General features: G+C 46.2%; 2 protein-coding genes across 3 annotated transcripts; one reads left to right on the plus strand and one right to left on the minus strand.

The window, feature by feature from the left end:
- Window positions 1–461: 461 nt before the first annotated feature.
- Window positions 462–9,852, plus strand: CCNA2 (cyclin A2). Of its 2 annotated transcripts, XM_055719274.1 has the most exons (8): window positions 463–672; window positions 757–985; window positions 2,184–2,299; window positions 2,676–2,899; window positions 3,477–3,681; window positions 5,657–5,770; window positions 6,264–6,397; window positions 6,822–9,852. In XM_055719274.1, the coding sequence occupies exons 1-8, from the start codon at window positions 547–549 to the stop codon at window positions 6,871–6,873; spliced, it is 1,200 nt and encodes a 399-aa protein (XP_055575249.1). In that variant the 5' UTR covers window positions 463–546; the 3' UTR covers window positions 6,874–9,852. The 2 variants fall into 2 exon arrangements, with proteins under 2 accessions (XP_055568716.1, XP_055575249.1); XM_055712741.1 differs by having other exon boundaries at window positions 462–985.
- A 415-nt stretch (window positions 9,853–10,267) lies between these two features.
- Window positions 10,268–15,701, minus strand: EXOSC9 (exosome component 9). The gene is made up of 12 exons (XM_055703212.1): window positions 15,566–15,701; window positions 15,338–15,432; window positions 14,697–14,816; window positions 14,481–14,583; window positions 13,916–14,053; window positions 13,352–13,434; window positions 12,882–13,014; window positions 12,340–12,428; window positions 11,999–12,145; window positions 11,427–11,617; window positions 11,035–11,113; window positions 10,268–10,520 (listed from the first exon to the last, which is right to left on the minus strand). Exons 1-12 carry the CDS (start codon window positions 15,629–15,631, stop codon window positions 10,439–10,441), a joined length of 1,326 nt encoding a protein of 441 aa, XP_055559187.1. The 5' UTR covers window positions 15,632–15,701; the 3' UTR covers window positions 10,268–10,438.
- Window positions 15,702–19,961: the final 4,260 nt, after the last annotated feature.

Below are 19,961 nucleotides of genomic sequence, written 5' to 3' on the forward strand. Positions count from 1 at the left end.
TGTGCAGCGAGAGGCAGCGTGCGGCAGGCTGCTCCCGGGCAGCAGGCGTGCCTGGCGATGCTGGCTTTCGAAGGCTTGATCAGAGCGAGAGGCGATGCGTGCATTCTGCTGGATGGAGCTGGGATGTTTGCTGGGAGGGGGGGTACGAGACCCTCCCCGTGGGCGGCGGGGGCGCTGTCTGTGTTGGGGGCTGAGGGCTGCCGAGCCGCGCGTTAGCTCCCGGCCGGGGCGGGGATGGTGTTAAACGCGCTGCGTTTCTTGCCGTTCATTGCCGTGCTGCGCTGGCTCGGCTCCTGGCCCCTCCTGCCCGGGGAGGGGAGGCGGGGGGGCGGGGCGGGGGCGGGGCAGGGCGGGGCGTTGCCAGTGAGCGCCGCGTTCCGGCCCCGCCCGGCGTGTCCCCTGCAGCCACCCGTAGGCCGCGCGGCGCGGCGTCGCCCCTCATTGGCTGATTCAATAGTCGCGGGCTACTTGAACGGCGAGAGCGGCGCCGCGGCGTCAGACTCGGCGGCTGCCGTCCATCGCGCCCCGTGCTGTGGCGGCGCGGCCATGCTGGCGGGGCAGGAGAACCAGGAGAACGTCCTCCCGGGCGGCAAGGCGCCGCCGCCCGCCGGCCCCCGGGTGGTGCTGGGGCTGCTGCGGGGCGCCCAGCAGCGGTCCGGGCAGCCGCCGCAGGTGAGGAGGGCCGGGAGGGCTGGGGCAGCTGTCAGCGGGCGGGCCGGGCCGGTGGAGGCGCTGACGGGCCGCTCTCCCCCGCAGGCGGCGCGGAGCGGCGATGAGGGCCCCTGTGCGGGGCGGCCGAGCGGCGGGCAGCAGCAGCAGGCCTTCACCATCCATGTCGACGAGCCGGACGGGGAGCGGCCGCGGCGGCGGGGCGGCCCGACGGCCCAGAGCGAGGAGGCGGCGCTGGGGCTGCGTGCGGCCATCTGCACCGTGGGGCTGCGGCGGCCGCTGGCGCCCCTGGACAACGCCATGGACATCAGCTTCGGTACGTGACGCCCCGCGGGCCCGTGCGCGCCGGGAGGGCGGCGCTGCTGGCGGCCGTCGGCGCGCTCCCGTCCCGCCGGCCCCGCCGCTGCGGCCCCGGGACCCTTCCCGCGGGAGCCGCGGGGGGCGGCCGTGCCCAGCCAGCCGCTGCCCGGGGGCGGCTTCCCGAGCCAGTGGGGGCGGCGCGGCCGGCAGCCGCTTGGCACATAGTCATGGAGCGGTTTGGGTCGGAAGGGACCTCAAAGACCACCTAGTCCCGCCCCTCTGCCATGGCAGGGACACCCGCCACCAGCCCAGGCTGCTCCCAGCCCCGTCCAGCCTGGCCTTGAGCACTGCCAGGGATGGGGCACCCACAGCTGCTCTGGGCAGCCTGGGCCAGCACCTCGCCACCCTCATGGCTCGGCCCAAAAGACACCTTTTCAGTTGCTGACACCGTTTTTTTTTCCTTTGAGCTTGCCCTTAAGATGCAATAGCCTTTCTGTCCAGCTGAGCTTTCCAGAACTCGAGCCTCTGTGCTCCTAACACCTCCTCTCTGTCGGTAGTTTTATGCTCTCAGCTATCGATGCCTTGAGAGAGAAACCAGATTGCAGAGAAGAGCAACACCTAAAGCCTCGCCCTTTGCTATTGCTGTAGAGCAAGAAGGGGACTTTACTCAGGCAGATTCTGAGACTCAACAGACTTTTTTCCTGTACCGGTGCAAAAGTTTTGAGCTCTTCCTAGTACCTAAGAAATGTGAGCTGTCGGATCCTTTTTCTGTAATATATGCATGAATATCCAAGGGCCAACTTCATCAGGGTCCACTTCTGCAGTCAACAAAAAGCTCTGGTACTCCAGCCCTGTTCTAAGGGGTAATAGCTAAGCTGATAGGATTCACGTCTCTGTTATAAGGTAACGCAGGATGCCCTGAGCACTGTGTGCTTGCAAAAAGAGTTTTCCATCCCTTGGTTCTCAAGGTGAAGAAGAGGAAGGGGGATGGGAACATTCTCTGTTACAGTAACACTCTGGCTTTCCTAAAGCCCCCTCACCTCACTGTGTAGTTGAGCTTTAGTTAGTCTGCCCTCTCTGCCTGTCTGGGAGACAAGAGGCCCAGCCGCCCTGGAGAGCTGCCATTGATGTGGGACAGGACAGGGTAGTTCCCTGTACTGCCAGGGAATGGTCTGACGGTGGCCATTTTAACAAGGCTGTTGTCTTCTGCTTAGATTCTCCAAGTAAATTGGATATTTCAATAAGCTCAGAACCAGAAGAGAAAAAGCCAAATGTTAATAACGTGCCAGACTATATCGGCGATATCCATATGTACCTCAGGGAAATGGAGGTGAGCTGCTGTCTCTTTTCTTCTTTGTTTACAGTTTGGGGGGGGGGGGTGGGGTGGGGTTGGCAAATGCATCTAAACATTGGTTACTGCTACAGTGACTAAATCAGCTTGCTAGAAATAGAGAACTGAAGATGCTGTGTCCACAGTTGTGAACACAAGACTGGTTTCCCATGATGAAGTTGATTGTGCCATGTGCTGAAGAGAAGCTGGAAAGCAAGACTGTGGAAATATAACTTACTGATCCTAGTACTAGGAACTAGACCTAGCACTGTTTACTTCTGATCTGTTTAAACTGTGGTAAATGGAGCTTAAACACTTGCTTCCCTGCCAGCACTTGGTCCATTCTAAATCTTATCTCTGTCATCTAAACCTACAGGTGAAATGCAAGCCTAAAATGGGTTACATGAAGAAACAACCTGATATCACAAACAACATGCGGGCTATTCTTGTGGACTGGCTGGTGGAAGTTGGAGAAGAATACAAATTACAGAATGAAACTCTGCACTTAGCTGTAAATTACATTGACAGGTTTCTTTCCTCAATGTCTGTTTTGAGAGGAAAACTCCAGCTTGTGGGTACTGCAGCTATGCTTCTTGCATCGTAAGTGAAACTGCTTAATTTAAAATTCTACCTGCTGGTCTCATACAGGCGGGAATCTTGTGGCTATTGCATTTCTGTTGCCTATAGCCAGACTGACTCGGGAGGGCTTCACGCTAGAAGAAAAATCGGAGTTACCCACCTAAAAGCTTGGCAGTTTGTATGGAACTATGCAAGCAAGCTTCTAGGCTAGCTTTGTAGGTTGCTCTAATGGGAGGACTCGTTACTTCTAGCTGCAGCAGCAGGCTTCTGAACAGTCTTTGAAGGGAATATGTGTGAGGCATGTGGAAAGGAAGTTTTGCTTGCACCATCTATTAGTTTGGTAGGTTCTTCTGGAATTTTGGTAACTCTGAGACCCAAATTGCTTTGTGCTAAAATAACAGGCTATGGTAGCTCTCCAATTTCAAATTCTACTGATTCAAGGGCTGCTGAACCAAGAGCAGCAAAGTTGTTTGGTAGCAGTGCCCAGCTATTTCACAAGTCAGAATTTCTATTGGCATGCTGGCTTTCATTAAATGCTGCTGGTTATCTGGTCTTCTAGTACTGAATTATTTGCTCATAACTATATTTCTTCTGGCAGAAAATTTGAAGAAATCTACCCTCCTGAAGTAGCAGAGTTTGTTTACATCACAGATGACACCTATACCAAGAAGCAGGTTCTAAGGATGGAGCACTTAATTTTGAAGGTTTTGTCATTTGATTTGGCAGCTCCAACAATCAACCAGTTCCTCACTCAGTATTTCCTACACAAGCAGACAAATGGTAAAGTGGAGAGCCTATCAATGGTAAGTAAGAAGTACCAGCTCAGTCTGCATAACTAGAGTTCTGTTACTATTATTAATGCACTTTACAAGCTCTGTTTCCTAGTCCCAGTAGAAAAAGAAAACAGATGCTAAAGGATTCTTCAGTCCAGGCTTCCCTGCCTCTTCTTACTGTTAAATGTGTAGTCTGTCTAGGAGAGCGCTGCAGAGTGCATGCGGTGTGCCGTGTGCTCGTGTGTTCCTCCAGAAGCCAGTGCCCCCTATCACCATTTGCTGTTTGAGATAACCCATTCCTGTCGCAGACTGGCACTCAGCCTGGCTCAAGCATGCGTGCTTACTCAGAGTAGGCAGAGATTGATGAACTGTAATTTGGGGGTTGTTTCACTGCTAGATGTTTCTGTCTTATCTAAAACTGCCACATCTACCCACCCACTTCTGCTGAAGGGCTTTTGTTTTTGTTTTCTCCTCAACAAGCAGTGAGCTGTAAATCCAGAGCCTAACTTCTAAAGCAGAGCACAGATAACGTTTCGGCTAGTTACATCAAATCCTAACTGTATGGCAGCTACCAGAGCTCCTAAATAGAAGCCTGTGGTGAGTTGACCCTGGCTGAGCTCCAGGCACCTACTGAAGCTGCTGTCACCGCCCTCCTGAGCTGGATAGGGGAGAGAAAGTTTAATGAAGGGCTTGTGGGTGAAGATAAGGACAGGAAGAGATCATTTGGCAATTACTGTCACTGGTAAAACAGACAACTTGGGGAAACTTAATTTATTGCCATTCAAATCAGAGTAGGGTAATGAGAAAGAAAACTAAACCCTAAAAACACCTTCCCCCCCACCCCCTTCCCCCCTTCACAGGTTCAGCTTCACTCCCAGTTTCTCTGCCTCTACACCAGTGTGGCTCAGGGGGATGGGGAATGGGGGTTGCAGTCAGCCCATCACACTTTGTCTCTGCTGCTACTTCCTCTGCAGGGGATGGTTCCTCATATTCTGCCCCTGCTCCAGCGTGGGGTCCCTCCCACAGGAGACAGTTGTCCACAAGTTTCTCCAGTGTGGGTCCTTTCCACAGCTGCAGTTCTCCACAAACTGGCCCAGCGTGGGTCCCCCCCAAAGGTTGCAGCCCCCCAGACAAAGCCTCCTCCAGTCCGTGTCCCCCGTGGGGGCGCTAGCCCTGCCCCAGCCTGGGCTTCTCTCCCCATGGGGCCACAGGCCCTGCCAGGAGCTGCTCCAGCTTGGGCTGCCCACAGGTCATGGCCTCCTTGGGGCATCCACCTGCTCTGGCTTGGGGTCCTCCCCAAGCTGCAGGTGGGGATCTGCTCCCCTGAGGGCTCTGCAGGCTGCAGGGGGACAGCCTGCCTTGCCGTGGACTGCCCAGGAATTTGCTCCAGCACCTGGAGCTCCCCCTCCCCCGCTTCTGCAGTGACCCATGTGTCTGCAGAGCTGTTGCGCTTGCATAGCCTCCCTCTTCTCCCTGGCTGCAGTTTGTTGTGCAGTGTTTTTGCTTTCCCCTTCTTAAATTCATTATCCTAGAGGCACTACCACTGTCACTGATGGGCTGGGCCTTGGCCAGCAGCAGATCCATCTTGCAGCTGGCTGGCATTGGCCCTGTCAGACATAGGGGAAGCTTCTGGCAGCTTCTTGCAGACGCCACCCCTGTAGCACACATGCCCCCCACGCACCCCCACTACCAAAACTTTGCCAAGCAAACCAACCCCATACAAAGTCTGTCTTCTTGTGCAGAGGTCAGGCTTGCCTACACTCTGCCCTCTAGATCTTGCATACCTCTAAATATAAAATGTGGTGTTGAAAAAGCAGGTATTGGGAACACTGACAGTAGCTAACAGTAGATGCTAAAAGAGAAAGTAAGTAGAAGGTAGGTAAAAAGCTGTTCCAATCCTGCCATCAGTTGGAGGAAGCTTAAATTTGGGTTCTAGTGAACTGTTAAATGCACTTTTACTTCCTTTTGGAAGCAGGTGATTCCCTTTCTCTCGTTTCCCTTGCAGTACCTTGGGGAGCTGAGTCTCATTGATGCTGATCCTTACCTGAAATACTTGCCATCAGTTATTGCTGCTGCAGCGTTTCACCTAGCAGGCTATACGATCACTGGACAAACTTGGGTATGTAGCACCAACGCTTGAGCTGTCAACTGCCTTTATGCCTGTTCAGCACATTCTTATGCAATTCCGAATGCTGAAGCCTGGGCTGCAGGAATCCCAGTCCCTCTGCGCTCCAAGGCTGTTAATTAGGGATTGCTCCCTATGGTATTTGAAACATAGGGGGACGACATGCCTTTTCTTGGAAGGAAGAGGCATCTACTGAGGCACTTAGTTCTGGCAAACCTTCTCAAAGCTGCAAGCAGCTTCCTTGTGATGAGGAGGTGGGCAATCAGAAAGCCTAAGCACTGGAGACAAGGAATACTTGTTTCTAATATGGTAGTTGTCAGGATTACTGCTAAAATCTGAGCAGTATTAAACTACTTTGTGCTTGAGAAAACAACACTACCAACCTAGTAGAATAACAGTTTCAACAGGAAGCTAAAAGCTCTGCCAGCAGTTGTCAGAAGCAAACAGAAATGTTCAAATATCCCTCTTACTTTCCCTTTTCCCTCAGCCCGAATCCCTGTGTGAAGTAACAGGCTACACCCTTGAAGACATCAAGCCTTGCCTCATGGACCTACACCAGACCTACCTCAAAGCAGCACAGCACATGCAACAGTCCATAAGGGAGAAGTACAAGAGTGCAAAGTAAGTATCTGTGGAGATGTATGATGAGGTGGTGTGTTACACCCAAGCTGTCCTAGCACTACTGGGGTGTATCTGGAGCCTCCAGTCAGACCCCACTAACCAAAGCCACCGTGTAAGTGAAATGGTGACAAGACTCCTCAGGTTTTTGCACAACACCTTGTTGAGCAATACTTTGTGTTCCCTACCAGGCCTGCTATGGCTGCCTGAACTGTTAGGTAGAAACTGGGGGGAATTTGCATGATGTTCCTACAATTGGTGGGCAGGAGATGGTACCTAACACTCCTACAAATCTGTGTCCGCTGACAAAGCCCCAATATGTTTCCTGCCGTGTGAGAAATGTGCCTCGCTGCAGTATATAGGCTGTTCTGTATGGCAGAGAGCTCTTGAGCAAGATGACATCCTGCATCTTTCTTTCCCTCTCTAGGTACTATGGAGTATCGCTTATTGACCCACCAGAGACACTAGACTTATTGTAACAATCAAGAGACTGATCTTTTAAAAAGATGTATATTATAAGAAAATGATGTACAGTTTTTAAACATGCTTCGAAATTCTAGATGTGATCATTCATAATATTAATACTGGTTTTGAGGAGCTTAATTATGAAGTTAGTTTTAATGTAAATCTTTTGTACATGCAATTTTGATAAAATACTTAGCTGGGTTTTTATAATAAAGATCTCTTCAAGCACAGAATTAACCATGCAGACCAAGTGAAATCTTGAGACTGCTTACCTAACGATAGACTAAACACGAATATTAGCAGTGCATTACTATAGTAGGGCTTTTTCTCCTTCCACTTCAAGAATGACTTGGACTCCACAGCAGTATTTGTAGCATTTTTGTACTGTCTAGTTTAAACTGAGACTTAGTATAGATCCAAAATGTGGCTTTACGGCTATAATACTGGAAGAAAAAAATGAAGTAGCTCTGAGGAGAACACCTTGCTAGAATTGACTGTTGTGAGGCACTTTGGGACATGGTGGTTACTGGAAGCCTTGATCCCTATGTTGTGTATTGCCAGATCTCCATCAGGTTTGAGGGTGAATGCTCTGCTGCAGGGACCACACGGTTAAAGCTATTATACCCATTCATACTTCCCTCTTCCAGTATGTAGAAAAGTCTTGCCACAGGTATTTTCTAGTCATGAAGTGTAAAACTGATACGAATTTTAACCCATGGAGTGTCCCCACTGATATGCTAGCTGTCCTGAAGGCCTGCCCATGTCCACTTAAAAAAAAAAAAAAAGTCATCAGTCTGGTTATCCTTTGCTACTTTAGGGGCGGTGGGGGATTAAAATGTAGGAGAGTGAACTACTGCTCTGTGCCCTCAAGAGGGGAAGTTTTCTGGCATGGATGGGCTATGTGCAGAACGGTACAGCTCCTGTACATCCCCCTTGCTTAGAAAGGGATCCTCTGCAGCACACAGCAAAAATACAGACCGACCAGTCTTATTTTTTTTCTTAGTTCTAGAACCGTTAGACAAGCAAATTGGTAGATAATCGGCGTTAAATCAAGTGGATGTTTACCTTCAGCTTGTGTAAATCCAGTGATGTTGCCCTGTACCTGCTGTTCTTTGTGTGTAAAGCAGGGAGTGCATGGAAGTGGGTTTAATTAAGCTGCTTCCAGGTTGGCCAATAAACAATTTTTAAATCTGATGTTAGTGGTCTTGCCAATGCCTTAATACCACTGAGGGGTGGTACTACCATCTTAAATTGGCGTTCATTTCTAAAGCTGTTTGCCAATGGCTGCCCTGTGAAACCTGTGCCGCTTCAACTTTAAAGCTGATTCAGCACTGTCAGGTTATCTGGACATGCAGCAGGTAGCAGCATAAATTCTTCACAGATGTCAAACAGCTGTTACAATGTGGGTTATTTGAAATTAAAAAGAAAAAACATCAAAAAAACCATCAGCCTTCTGTCAAGCTGACAAGCAAGCATTACAGTGTGACAACTCACCTGCCTCTGTAACTAAAAACTTGCTGTTCTGCCCCAGTTCTGCAGTTTGAGCCCTCCATGAACGAACTCAGTTATAAAACTGGCCAAAACCAGCAGCCTGTACTGCACTTTCCTCTTGACTGTATAAGCCACCACCACTTGGATCAATCTGAGCTTTTTAGGATGCACTTTGACTTTTATACATATTGAGTGAAGAACTGTATTTAATAGGTCTACCATGTTCTCCAGTAGCCTTTATTAAGCTTAATTTCAGTAGGTTGCCACTGAAAAGCTAAAACTAGTTGGGAGGAAAATGTCACAGTAGATCACATCTGGTGCTTAGTATTGGAAATGCCCTAACCTTGCAGGAGAGGGAGTTTGTAGATACAGGACCCGTTTGCCACAGTTGCAACATCAGTTTGTGACCTTGGAAGAGTGACTCGGAATGCCAACCGGCAATTCCTCCTTGAAGAAAACAGAGCACAGTGCTCTGCCTGAAAAACTGGGTTCTGCCTTCCCCTTCTGTTTTTTTGTGGTGTGTGCTGGAAACTTTCTTAGTGGTCTTGGAAAGATGAACACTGGAAGAGAAGTCACTTAAAGGAAGCTTATCCCGTATTTTCCCCAGAAAAAGAGCAAGTAGCAGTACTTCAGTGGAAAGACTTCAATTGTTTATAGTATTAATTTACCGCCTGATGAAACGTCTCCTTGCTCTAGTTTCAGTGGAAGTTGTTTCGTTACTGTTCCTGTACCACAGAGAAAAATTCTCCCTTGCTCCCTGAGCTTTACCTTTCAATATACTGATACAACTGCCCCTACAGCCTAAAAAATGCTTCGGTTGGGGGCTGGCATCTCTGAAGAAAATACCCCAGGTTGTACCGTACTAGTTTTGCCTATCCAGTGTTAACTTTTCCTAGTCCTTTCAAAATAAAGCCTTTAAGGAGCATAGGGTAAGAGGGGTTATGTGCAAAGAAGAAATAAACAGCGGTGCAAAGAATACTGTTCCTTTCCCTGAAGAACTTTATGGTGGTGTGGTACTGTGGAGGGATGAACCACCTGAAGCTTCGTTCATTCTTGTACTCCTGACAGTGACTTTGGGTTGGAAGAACTGACACTAAGAAAATGCACCGCTTTGGCTCCCGGAGGAATGGGGCTTTCTGTGTCTGTCCCTCTCTGAAAGAGCACTACTTGATTAAAGCTTTGCCTGGCTGGGAGCAATGTTTTGGGTTTTTTTAACATGAAATTTTAAACCTGTTTGGGGAACTAGTATCTGGAACAGTAACTTCTCTCAGCTTCATGTTTCATTAATACTAAAGTCACATGTAAAATACATGTTTCTTTGCTCTTGTAAATACGTGCATGTTTCAAATTTGTTTTCCAACAAAGACTATGTCAGGTATGGAAACCTCATCTCTTCCTTTTGCCTGATTTTAAACGCAGAGCATAATTCTCTGAATATAGTTCAAGAAGCATTCCTGTCTGTTGCATGTAATGTTTAATTAAACTGTCTTTAAGAAACTCCATTGCTGAAGTACGAGTGGCTTCTCTCTGAAAGTTTTGCATTAGTTCTATGCTGTTTGGTTAAGTACACGCATCTCGGGTTGGTTTTGTACAAAGGGAGAATCAGTGAAAGGCAAGACACAGAGGGACACGGGCAAGGCCTCAGTCACAGCACACCCTTTCCCCCCCGTGAAGAACATTCCAAGGTATGAAATGTTTCCAAGGGGTGGTGAATAGCTACCCTAATTAGAAGAAGCATTTGCTGGCATTAAACCACCCGAACTCTGCCGACATGCAGCCCACTCCCACCCCAGCAGAGGCTGCTTTGTTAAGAAAACTTTGCATCTTGCCTCTGCAATTCAAATTGTAGAACTTGAGTCAGCTCAAGGCCAATAGCAACTCTTCTGCTGCAGCTGGATGCTAACTATGGAATTTCACTTACATGCAAAATTATTTTATAGAAAGCTTGTACAATAGTTTTGTAACACGTACATAAAAGCAGGACCAGATAATGAGGTGACAGGAAATAAGGTTATCTACAAAAATAAGTTCAGTAATGATAGACCAAATTATTTATTATACAGCACTTCTGAAGAAGGGACAATGGCTTCAACGAACAGCTCTCTTCTTTCTTCTCCTTTTGTTAAATGCTTTCTTACTTGTATTTTCTTGTTTCAAGTTGGCCTGTGGTCTGTGAGCAAACATTTGTATCAAAGAAATGGACCAAATAGTTTTATTTCAAAAGACCACAGGCTGATCATCCATAACAGGACAACCATCCACCACACTCGGTGCAATGTTCAAACTTAGTTTCTAGGAAGCATACTGCACACAACGAGCGCAGGGATACAGCAAGCAATCTCACTTCTCAGGAGATAAAGCTTAAGGTTAGCTGTAGTGCAGCACGTACAATCTGCAGCACCTCTAAGAAGCAGCCGATTCACATCCACTTTTATGCTCTCACTCCTTTTGGAACGATTAAAATTAGTCAGATGCCTATAACTGTTTCATAGAGCCACAGGTCAGCCAGGGTGACTTGCCTCCTAGGACAGGAGCAAACTAGCCTAGATTTAAACTTCCTCACTCTCTGCTACCTTTGTAGTCCTCCCTTTGATCCATCAAGACCTTTCTCAGCCCTGCCAAAATTCAGTGCTTTGTGAAAACACTCCTTACGCACTTCCCTCCCAGTTTCACATGATTGTTACCTTGCTTTTGTTGGCAGCTCCTGTGGCTCCAGAATGATAACTTCCTCCTCTTCACTGTCGGACAGTACAATAGGTTCATCTAAACAAAGAAACCAACCACAAACCAGTGATCAGTTTTACAGCTTCTATAACTAATAAGTACAGCATTTTAAAAGAAACGTTCAGAGCAGCTAGAGTTTGATTTGGAGCCCCCCATATACTACAGAAATCAAGTTTTCTTTTGAAGAAAACAGAAGCGACCAGGCAAAGTGGAAGTAGCAAATGCATGTAACTCAAGTGAGAAGTGGCTGCAATGGTCCCCCTTTCTAAGGGCCTCTGTCACATTTTAATTGTAGACTGTTAATAAAGTGATATAATAAACATATCTGGTATCAAGACAAATAAATACTTGCCCTTCTCAGCTTCCCTCAATGTACTTGTATCCTCAGTTTCCATCTTCTGAACTTCAAAAGCAGTAGCCTCACTTTCACCTTCCTCTTCCACTGCTTCTTCCCTCTCAGATTCTTCAAGGTCCCCCCAGGAGTTCTCTATTCCTTCTCCAATTTGGGCTGTTCCAGGAGTGTGCAATATCGGTTTGGCAAAACTGAATTTGTCAAGAAAACCCTTAGTGTCAGCTGGTAAACTCTTTGTACTCTGAGAACAAACCAGCTGTTTTTTAAGCTGTACCTTTTTTCTCCCCAGGGGAGAACATCCTTAACAGGGAGCTGAAAGAAAGAGTACTTCCCCGGTTACTGCAACAATCAGTCACTTCACACCTAAGTTTTGCACTTTATGCTCGTTCTGCATAACATGCTAAAGTTATCCAAAAGCAGTCAGAACCCAAACCAGTTGGGTTGGGGTTGATACCTGCTCTGAAGGCTACCTAAGCCGTGAGGAACCCTGTATGTGTGTTTAGCTTCTAGCAGTGCTAACACAGGGGAAGGGAAGCCTGGTTTTCCCCTGAATAATACAACAGAAAAGATACACTTCTGAAGGAGGGTCAGCTTTAGTGATGATTTCCTCTGCTTGTTCTTCCACGTTGTTGGTATCAACGGCAGCACTTTCCATTTTGAAGGTCGTGATCTTTTGGTTCGGTATAGATTCTGCAAAGCCAAACTTCCCACCTTCTTTCCTAGTCATTCAGTGACAAGACATTATTTCAGGATGTTTCACACTTGAAAATGCTTTCTCTTTTCAAGTTCAACTATACAAATATTTGCTATTTAAAAGAAGTGAAAACAATTTACTGTTCAAACTACAAGCTGACATCACTTTTCGGGTATTTTTAAGACATGTACTACTTCCCTTCCTTCCCAAAACACTCACCTAACTTTCCTGTCATTCTCCAAGGCTTTTTGAATTAGTTCTGTGATTTCCGCAACCTTAACAGCCGTTATTTTACTGCATCTCAAAACCTGTTTGTTACACATACAGCAACAGTTTATGATCGTGAAAGCAAGATGGTTTTAACTAAAACTGTAGAACATCATAAAAGTCACAAATACTTAAAATATGTCATCTTAGTATGAGGGACTGGATATGCTGCCAGTTGATGCAAAGGGTCAATAAAACAGCCTCCAGCTATTCATGAGAGTGCAGTCTGAATTAATTTAGACTCTCTCAGCCAAATCACAGGGGGAAAAGATGCTTATCTGACCAAACAGTATCTTTTTTCTGTGTCTTCTCTTCAAAATGCCACACAGTACTACGCTCTTCCACTAGGACTGAAAATATGTAACCTTTTCCAATTAAATCAGACAGGCAATTAATTTCTTAGCTTCCAAATGTCTAGGATATTTCAGTATCAAGATTACAACACAGGAACTAGTTTATATACAAGAGAAAGACTAGTCAAGGCAAAGATTTACCTGATCCTTTACCAGCATAATCCCTCCACTGGACTGGATGGTACAAATTTCACGATGTTTATTCATGGCAATTACAAGGAGGCCATCCATTACACGCTCCTCACGTTCACTTGGATCCACCACTAAATAGGTCCTAGAATCAAGTTTTTAAATATAAGGTGACAATAGAAGTTTAAGGTGAGTTACTACCCCTAAAACAATTTTAAAAAGGGATCAGTTTACATATTGTATTAGTAGTTATGGGTAAACTCCCCCCGCCCACCCCCAAAATTTTTCTGTCACCTGTTGAAAGCTGCTGGTTAGCTACAGTGTGAGGAACACAACAATATCTCCCCATGGCATATCACTTCAGATAAAGTGTTTTATGAAATCGGCTTGTCAAGATATTTTTAGGACTCTTCTATGTTTAAAAAAAATTCTGCAGCACTGGCAATACGCCATTTCTGTCAAAAGACTTAAAACAATCTTACCCTTGCTGGAAGAAGGCGAAACTGACACAAATAGGCATGTGGTGGATACTTAGAGGGACGGGATCACGTTCCTCAGGAGTGAACTTTGAAAATAATTGACCCAGAAGACAATTATTTACGAAACAGATTTCATTGTAAAGTTACGTACTGTACAAAGATATTTAAAGAAATAATTAAAAAAAACCACAAAGAAAAAAAGGCTAGCAAATGTTTAGTTATCTAAATGTGAAAAAAATTCTTTTTATTCTTCTTGTGCAGTTCTTACTGTTTACTACCTCACAGGTAAATATAGCATGTTCATCAGTCTTATGCTTAATTTGGTCAACATACTGTAAAATACTTATCTTTTACAACTAATATTCCCATAAACTGAGGTTAATAAAACTGTGTACTCAGCAGACTTCCTTACTGTACTTTCACTTTTTGAATAGCAACACATCTATCCTAAAACTTAAGGATCTCAGGAGTTTATCTGCTTACACAAACATTTAATTCTCCCTTTTAGACAGGAAGAAACAGCTACCTACGATGCCACAACATTTACTATGATCTGGTACAACTCACCACAGTCACTTCCTCTCCCTGCACAGACACATCTGGTCTGCGAAAATGACACAGAGCTACGATTCCTGCTATGCTGGCAGCATCAATAATGTTACCATCGTGATTTAACAGGTGCAAGTCCAGACGAATTTGCCAAACCTGAGAAAAAGCATACAGGACTGCTTGGTAATTTGTGACATGATTCTACAGGAGTTGCTGTTTTTCAAAACAACTTCACTTTTTGAACCACAGAAAGAACCAGCAGATATTCTTTGGGTCTGTGCTCAAGAAGATGAAAGATATCTATGTTCCAAGATACCCAGTGTTCTGGATTTAATTACATCAAAACACATAACATTTCAGTACAGATTAAAGTTTTATCCTGCAAGGAAATATTTGAGTGTGCAGGGTTCCAACTACTTCAGAAAGCCTATATAGGTACACAAGATAAAAATACCTGTCAAGGCAGATGTGTGGGTCATTACATTAACCTAAAATCAGAATCTTTAGTTTCCAAAAGAAGATAGAGAAGACCTTAAAAACAGACTAGACGTAGCTTCAGTTTGAAACTAGTAGGTTTTCCTACCTTTTCACCAGCAACAACGCAGAGAGATTCAGTATCTATACATTTGGAATTTCTCAGGCATCGTTCTATTAGTCTGTTCAGTTTCACCAGTAACTCGGTTTGCCTATTCAAAGAAAATTATCCCAAATCGAGTACGATTACACCATATACTTATGCGTATCAAAACAGCGGCTCTTCTGGCATCCTCGTTTAGCCTTTTTCAAGAAAGCCACATACCTGCCAGGCTCAAAACCAGGTGCAGCCATTGGGGAAAGCTCAAGGTTAAAGAAAAGTATACCTTCCGTAGGCCGGTTTAGCTTGGGGGGTACAAGCTCACAGGAGACTTGCGCAAGAACCCTGCAAAGGTAAATAAACCCCTATGTTGTGGAATTTAGCAGGAAAAAACCTCCTACCACTAAAGATAAAATACATGCTTTGAAAAAGCACAGGTTTAGTCTTTTAGTTCGCATTTCTTACTCCTGAGAGTTTCTCATTCAGCGCCTAGCATATGTTTTAGACTTTGGTCAACAACTGAGCGAACCAAATGGAGGAGCTGGCGCATCCTCCTGCCTTTTAGGGTTAGAAATACAGATTGTAACACGGAAGAAGCTAACGCTAAATGTTTACACCCACCCGTGTGTATATTCCACGTACAGAGAAGGGCCGTTGGCCCTGTAGAAGCAGGCAGGACGTAAGGCCCGCCACTGGCTGAGGAGATGGGAGGATGACGCTAACTCTGCCTTTTATAAGTTATTTATAATGTACCACGAGAACGACACACGCCCCCTCCCCCTGCCGCACCAGCCCCGGCGGGGGGAGGGGCGGTCCCCAGGGACACCCCACCCCACCCCCCCCCGGGCCCGCTGCCCCACACTCACCTGGTCTTGCCCAGCTCCACGATGCAGCAGCCGCGGTCGGCGCCGAAGGAGACGCGGACGTTCCGGTAGTCATAGCACTGCCGCCCGTCCAGCCGCTGCGGGCCCACACACACCGCGTCAGCGCCGCCCCGGGGCCACCGGCAGCAGCGGAGCGGAGCGGGGCGCCGCGCCGGCCCGGGGGGGAAAGGGGCGCCGGGGAAAGGGGCGCCGGGGGTGGGGGGGTCGCACCTTCCGCTCCTCGATGGCGCGCAGCAGGAAGCGCCGCTCGCAGTTGGAGAGCGGCGTCGCCTTCATGGCGGGGCGGGATGAAGGGGAAGAGCCGCGCGCCGCGCTCGCGTCATCACCGCCGCGCGCCGGCGCCCCGTTCCCGCCGCCGGCCCCGCCCACGCGCCGCCCCCTCCTTACGCCCGGCCCTGAGGTAAAGCCGCCCCCGGCCGCCCCTCAGCCGGCACCTGGCGTCCCCGCCGCCCCGCTACGGGCACGTGGGCCGGCCTCACGGTGGGTACAACTTCGGTACAACTCAAACCACTGTTTGGAGGCCGGCTGCGTGCTATGGGGCTGTTACAGTAGTCACCCCCATCACACACGCACCCTCCACCCCACCCACCCCCCCGGCGCCTTCAGCGGCCGAAGGGACAGGGGCCGAGCGGGCTTCTGCTGGCCACCGGGAAAACCCATCTGGAAATTCAAGCACGCGTCCCAGGCTCTCCCAGCGGTGACACTGCTGTAGGGCCCAGCCTCCGGGGGCGGCCGTGCTGGTCACGGCGGTTAACGCTGCAGAAAAAATGCAGCCAAAGCTTCAGATTCGCCAGAACCGCCTTCCCTCTTACCCTGGACTATCACCTGTAAGTAAAAATTCCAGGCCTTTACAAGTGGCTTTTATGCTCTATTCGAGTTGAAATGAGAAAGCCCATTACTGCATCTTCCCACCAGTGTTCAACCCCAGACACTGACTTTTCTCACCCAAAATTGCAGAAATATCTCAGCTATACTGTCTTTTTTTAAACCTTAGTAACATGCTGAAATTCTAGTGCAAACTAAAAAGTGAGTCATGTTTCAGAAACTTCAGGTTTGTGAGAGTGAGGACAACTGCTGTCTTGACTTTTCTGTGCTGGTTTTACATTTTCCCATAAGGATAAGTTAATACCATCACAAAAACTCAGTGTAAAAGACTATTGAAGAGATTACAAAAAGGCCATCTTTCTTTAGGGATAAAAATAAGCATATAATTTTTCCAAACAGCACTACTTGTGAAGGGACAGGAGAAAAATGAGGTAACACTTGCAACTTTTTCTCTAGACACAGATAAAGCAACATTTGGCATAAAGCACTCTCTCATCGCAGCTGTATGGTTGACTGCGTGTTTTCCTTGGGGTTTAACTGGCAGCATTTAGGCAGAAATTCTGACTGGTTTTACTTTTTTTTTATTATTTAAATTCAGTAATAATAGTCATTAGTAAAGGCTTGGGGTTGAATTCTGAACTTTTTGTTTACTATCAACAGCCTTGGAAAGGGTTTGTATTGTTTGTAGGAGTCTTCTAAACTGTGTTATTCTCCATCAATTACAAAAAGTCAGCTGGGGCATGTGCTGAGGCTAGAGGGGGGAAAATTCCGGCTCTCCCAGTGAACCATCATGTGCCTCGATCTGTCAGGCTGGTGGCAAAGCGCCCTTTGGCATCACTCCTCCTGGCAGAAGTGAGTGACTGAGTGGGCTGGTGAGGAGTTGCAGTCTTGTTGCGTAGCAAATCACAGCAATAGCTTTTTTGCTAGAGAAATTTTGTAACAGCTTCGATGAAACAGTATTTTCAAAGGAATCACACTTTTTTTCATTAAACCAGAACATTCAACAAGATTGTCAGGCTTTTGCATTAGGCTTTCTTGTACATGTTCTGCCAGAAACATTTACTGAAGCACTAATTAATACCTTTATTGCCTGGGAGGCAGGTGTGGTGGGTTTTTGTTGCTGATGTTGCTCCTATTCAAGAGTAGTACACACAGAGGTTGATGGTGAACTTCAGGAGGAAGTGGATGTGATTCCAGGGGAACCAAGTCGGGGGGGGGGGGGGGGTTGTGTGTGTGTGTGGGGTGTGGCTGGAAATCCGCTACATCCTTTGACTCGCACCATCTTCTTTGCACAAAGTCTACTTTGCAGATTTTGTGCATGCACACGTGCTAGGAAGGGTAAAGAATTTCATGTACAAATTAAAAAGGCATAAAATCATAGCACCTGAAATCTGAAGCAGACTACATGGAAAATAAGGTCAATATAAATAGGTTAATGAAATGGAAGTTGAGCAATTACTACATTTCTGTACAAAGGTAGTTACAATTGTAATCAAGTAATAGGAATTGATAGTCTGGGTGTTTGAAACCAGAAAGAAAAGGCATGAGTGTTTTACACTGCAGAGTGAATAAATGCATGAATAAATCACAGGCACTTACGCTAAAGCAGGAATTGTCAGAAAGAAGAGCCAAATGATCTATTGTGCCCACATAGAAGCATTTCTTCATTTTAGATGAATGCTCTGTAGCCTGAAATGCCTGAATTGGATTACCTTACCCAACTGAGCCATGAGGGAAAATCACATTTGAGGACTGAAGAAAAAAACAAACTGCATCAGAATCTCAGCATCTTGACAGCAAGCTTCCAGCAATCACATTTTATGGTCTAATAAAAATAAATAAAAAATTGATCTTCTTTTTCTATGGTAGCCTTAACTGTGATGTGCCTTTGCTGGTTAGCTGCAAGTCCTGTCCTCCAGAGCCTCCAGTATACACATTTACACATGTACACACAACATGATGTATGTGGTACTTCAGCTTATGAGGTTATTTGGGAAGAAATGCTCCACATAGATGTAATAATATCATTTATAATTTGTTTTTATGAGAGCCTCTGAGGCGTTGAAACAGATAACAGTTCCACGCAGGTGGGAGGATAAGTAATCATTGCAAGCAATGCAGCTGGCAGAAATAAAGCATGAACGGTACAGTTTGCGTACTAGCTTGATGCAGTGAGGTGTGGGGTATTCTGGTCCCGGTCCAGAGAAGCACTTTAAACAGGCTTTTTATCTGAAGTGCAGTTATAAGCACATTTGTCCCTTACTTATTAGAAGGAAGGTGTCACAGCTTGCAACGGTAAAATTTAGGAAAGCTGTTGCCTAATATGTATGCTAAAGTAATTTTATTCCAAAAAAGGGACTTGGAACCATCATTACAACATCCAAATACCATCTTAAAGCAAGTTGGTAATAACTTCTGCTTCATCTACTCGCTGGATGTCTGTTTGATTGTCTTTCATAGGCTAGATTTCTGAGCAAACTCTAAAATAGTCTTGCTTTTTCCACCCATACTTAGCCTTCACATAATCTCTTGGGTTTTGTTACCCTTGTGAAAGAAGCTTTTTGCACCAAAGAGTCCTACCAGAAGTTCTGATCTTGTAGACAGTGCTGCATCCAGAACTTCCCAGCTCCCAGCAATCCTTTTGGGGAAGTGAGAAGTATTTGCAAGGCTGGATTCTAGACAAGCAACAAAGCTGGGGGACTATTTCACTCTATAATAGTCTTCCAAAGAGCTACTGAAATGGCCAAAGTGCTGTCCTGCCACATGTGAGTGCGATTAATTAATGTGCAGCTTTGAGTCTCAGCACAATAGCTAAAGGCTGAGAGGTCAGCTGTCTCCACATCCTACAATTTCTCTGTTTCCACGCAAACTGTGTTCATGATTTTTATTGATTCAAGTGAAAACAGTTGCTGGGTTAAGCTTCATGTTAAGCCAACATTGTTACAGCTAGAGTTGAAGGCTCTAACATGCAAACCCAACATCTAGGTTTAGGTTTTAGTGTTGTTTAAGATTTTCAGGCCTTTTAGAAGCATCTTCAAATTCCCTTAAAAAGTAACAAATGTTCATGTTAAAATAGAAACTCTAGATTGCTTTCATGGAGAGTAGGCAGAAATAAGTCAAAATTGTTGGGGAAAAAAAAACCCCAAAATTTTCTCATATCCTAGTCTTAAATATTACTTGGCAGACAGGTTAAATACTGGCTTGATACAAGAACACAGGAGCGTGAAACTGAAGTGAATATTAATTTGGCAACTTGGTTTTCTCTACGGAAAAAGAAGACAGAAAATGTTTACTGGTACCACATATGTATGATCCCATTCCACGTGTTAATACTCATACAACGCAAAAGAAATCCAGACTACTGAAAAGCTTCTAAGGTCACATTTGATCTGTAAGAGACGATAGCACATGTAATAAACTTGGGGGATAATTTTCTCTTTTGAAATGTGGATTATTTTGAATAATTCAGTTCAGTGTTGTGCCACTCTTCTCACAGTCCACAGTTCTATTAGCCTTGAATGCCTGATCACACTGCTGCTGGTATACTGGTGGAAAAAGTATCTACGGATTGCTCAGATAACGTGATCTGGATTTCTGGTGCCTGTGAATTGAATCGGCCCAGCTTTGCAGCTCTAACAAACCAGTACTATCCCCATTCCCAGATTCTCCAAAGTGCCATCGTGACTCAGCGATAACTGAATGAACACGTGTGTTCAGTTACAAACAGGCAAGGAAAATCTGACTGCACGTGCAGCATCGCCTGCTGTAACCATGTTAGAAC

The sequence above is a fragment of the Falco cherrug genome, chromosome 1, assembly GCF_023634085.1.
Source record: "Falco cherrug isolate bFalChe1 chromosome 1, bFalChe1.pri, whole genome shotgun sequence".
Lineage (NCBI taxonomy): Eukaryota > Metazoa > Chordata > Aves > Falconiformes > Falconidae > Falco > Falco cherrug.

Coding starts and splice junctions, on each gene's coding strand:
- CCNA2 (XM_055712741.1), top strand. CDS start 547: ATGCTGGCGGGGCAGGAGAACCAGGAGAACGTCCTCCCGGGCGGCAAG. Junction 2,900..3,476: donor GCAGCTATGCTTCTTGCATC/GTAAGTGAAACT, acceptor TTCTTCTGGCAG/AAAATTTGAAGAAATCTACC. Junction 5,771..6,263: donor CGATCACTGGACAAACTTGG/GTATGTAGCACC, acceptor CTTTTCCCTCAG/CCCGAATCCCTGTGTGAAGT.
- EXOSC9 (XM_055703212.1), bottom strand. CDS start 15,631: ATGAAGGCGACGCCGCTCTCCAACTGCGAGCGGCGCTTCCTGCTGCGC. Junction 14,054..14,480: donor GCGTTGTTGCTGGTGAAAAG/GTAGGAAAACCT, acceptor GCTTTTTCTCAG/GTTTGGCAAATTCGTCTGGA. Junction 11,114..11,426: donor ATTGAGGGAAGCTGAGAAGG/GCAAGTATTTAT, acceptor TTCTTTGTTTAG/ATGAACCTATTGTACTGTCC.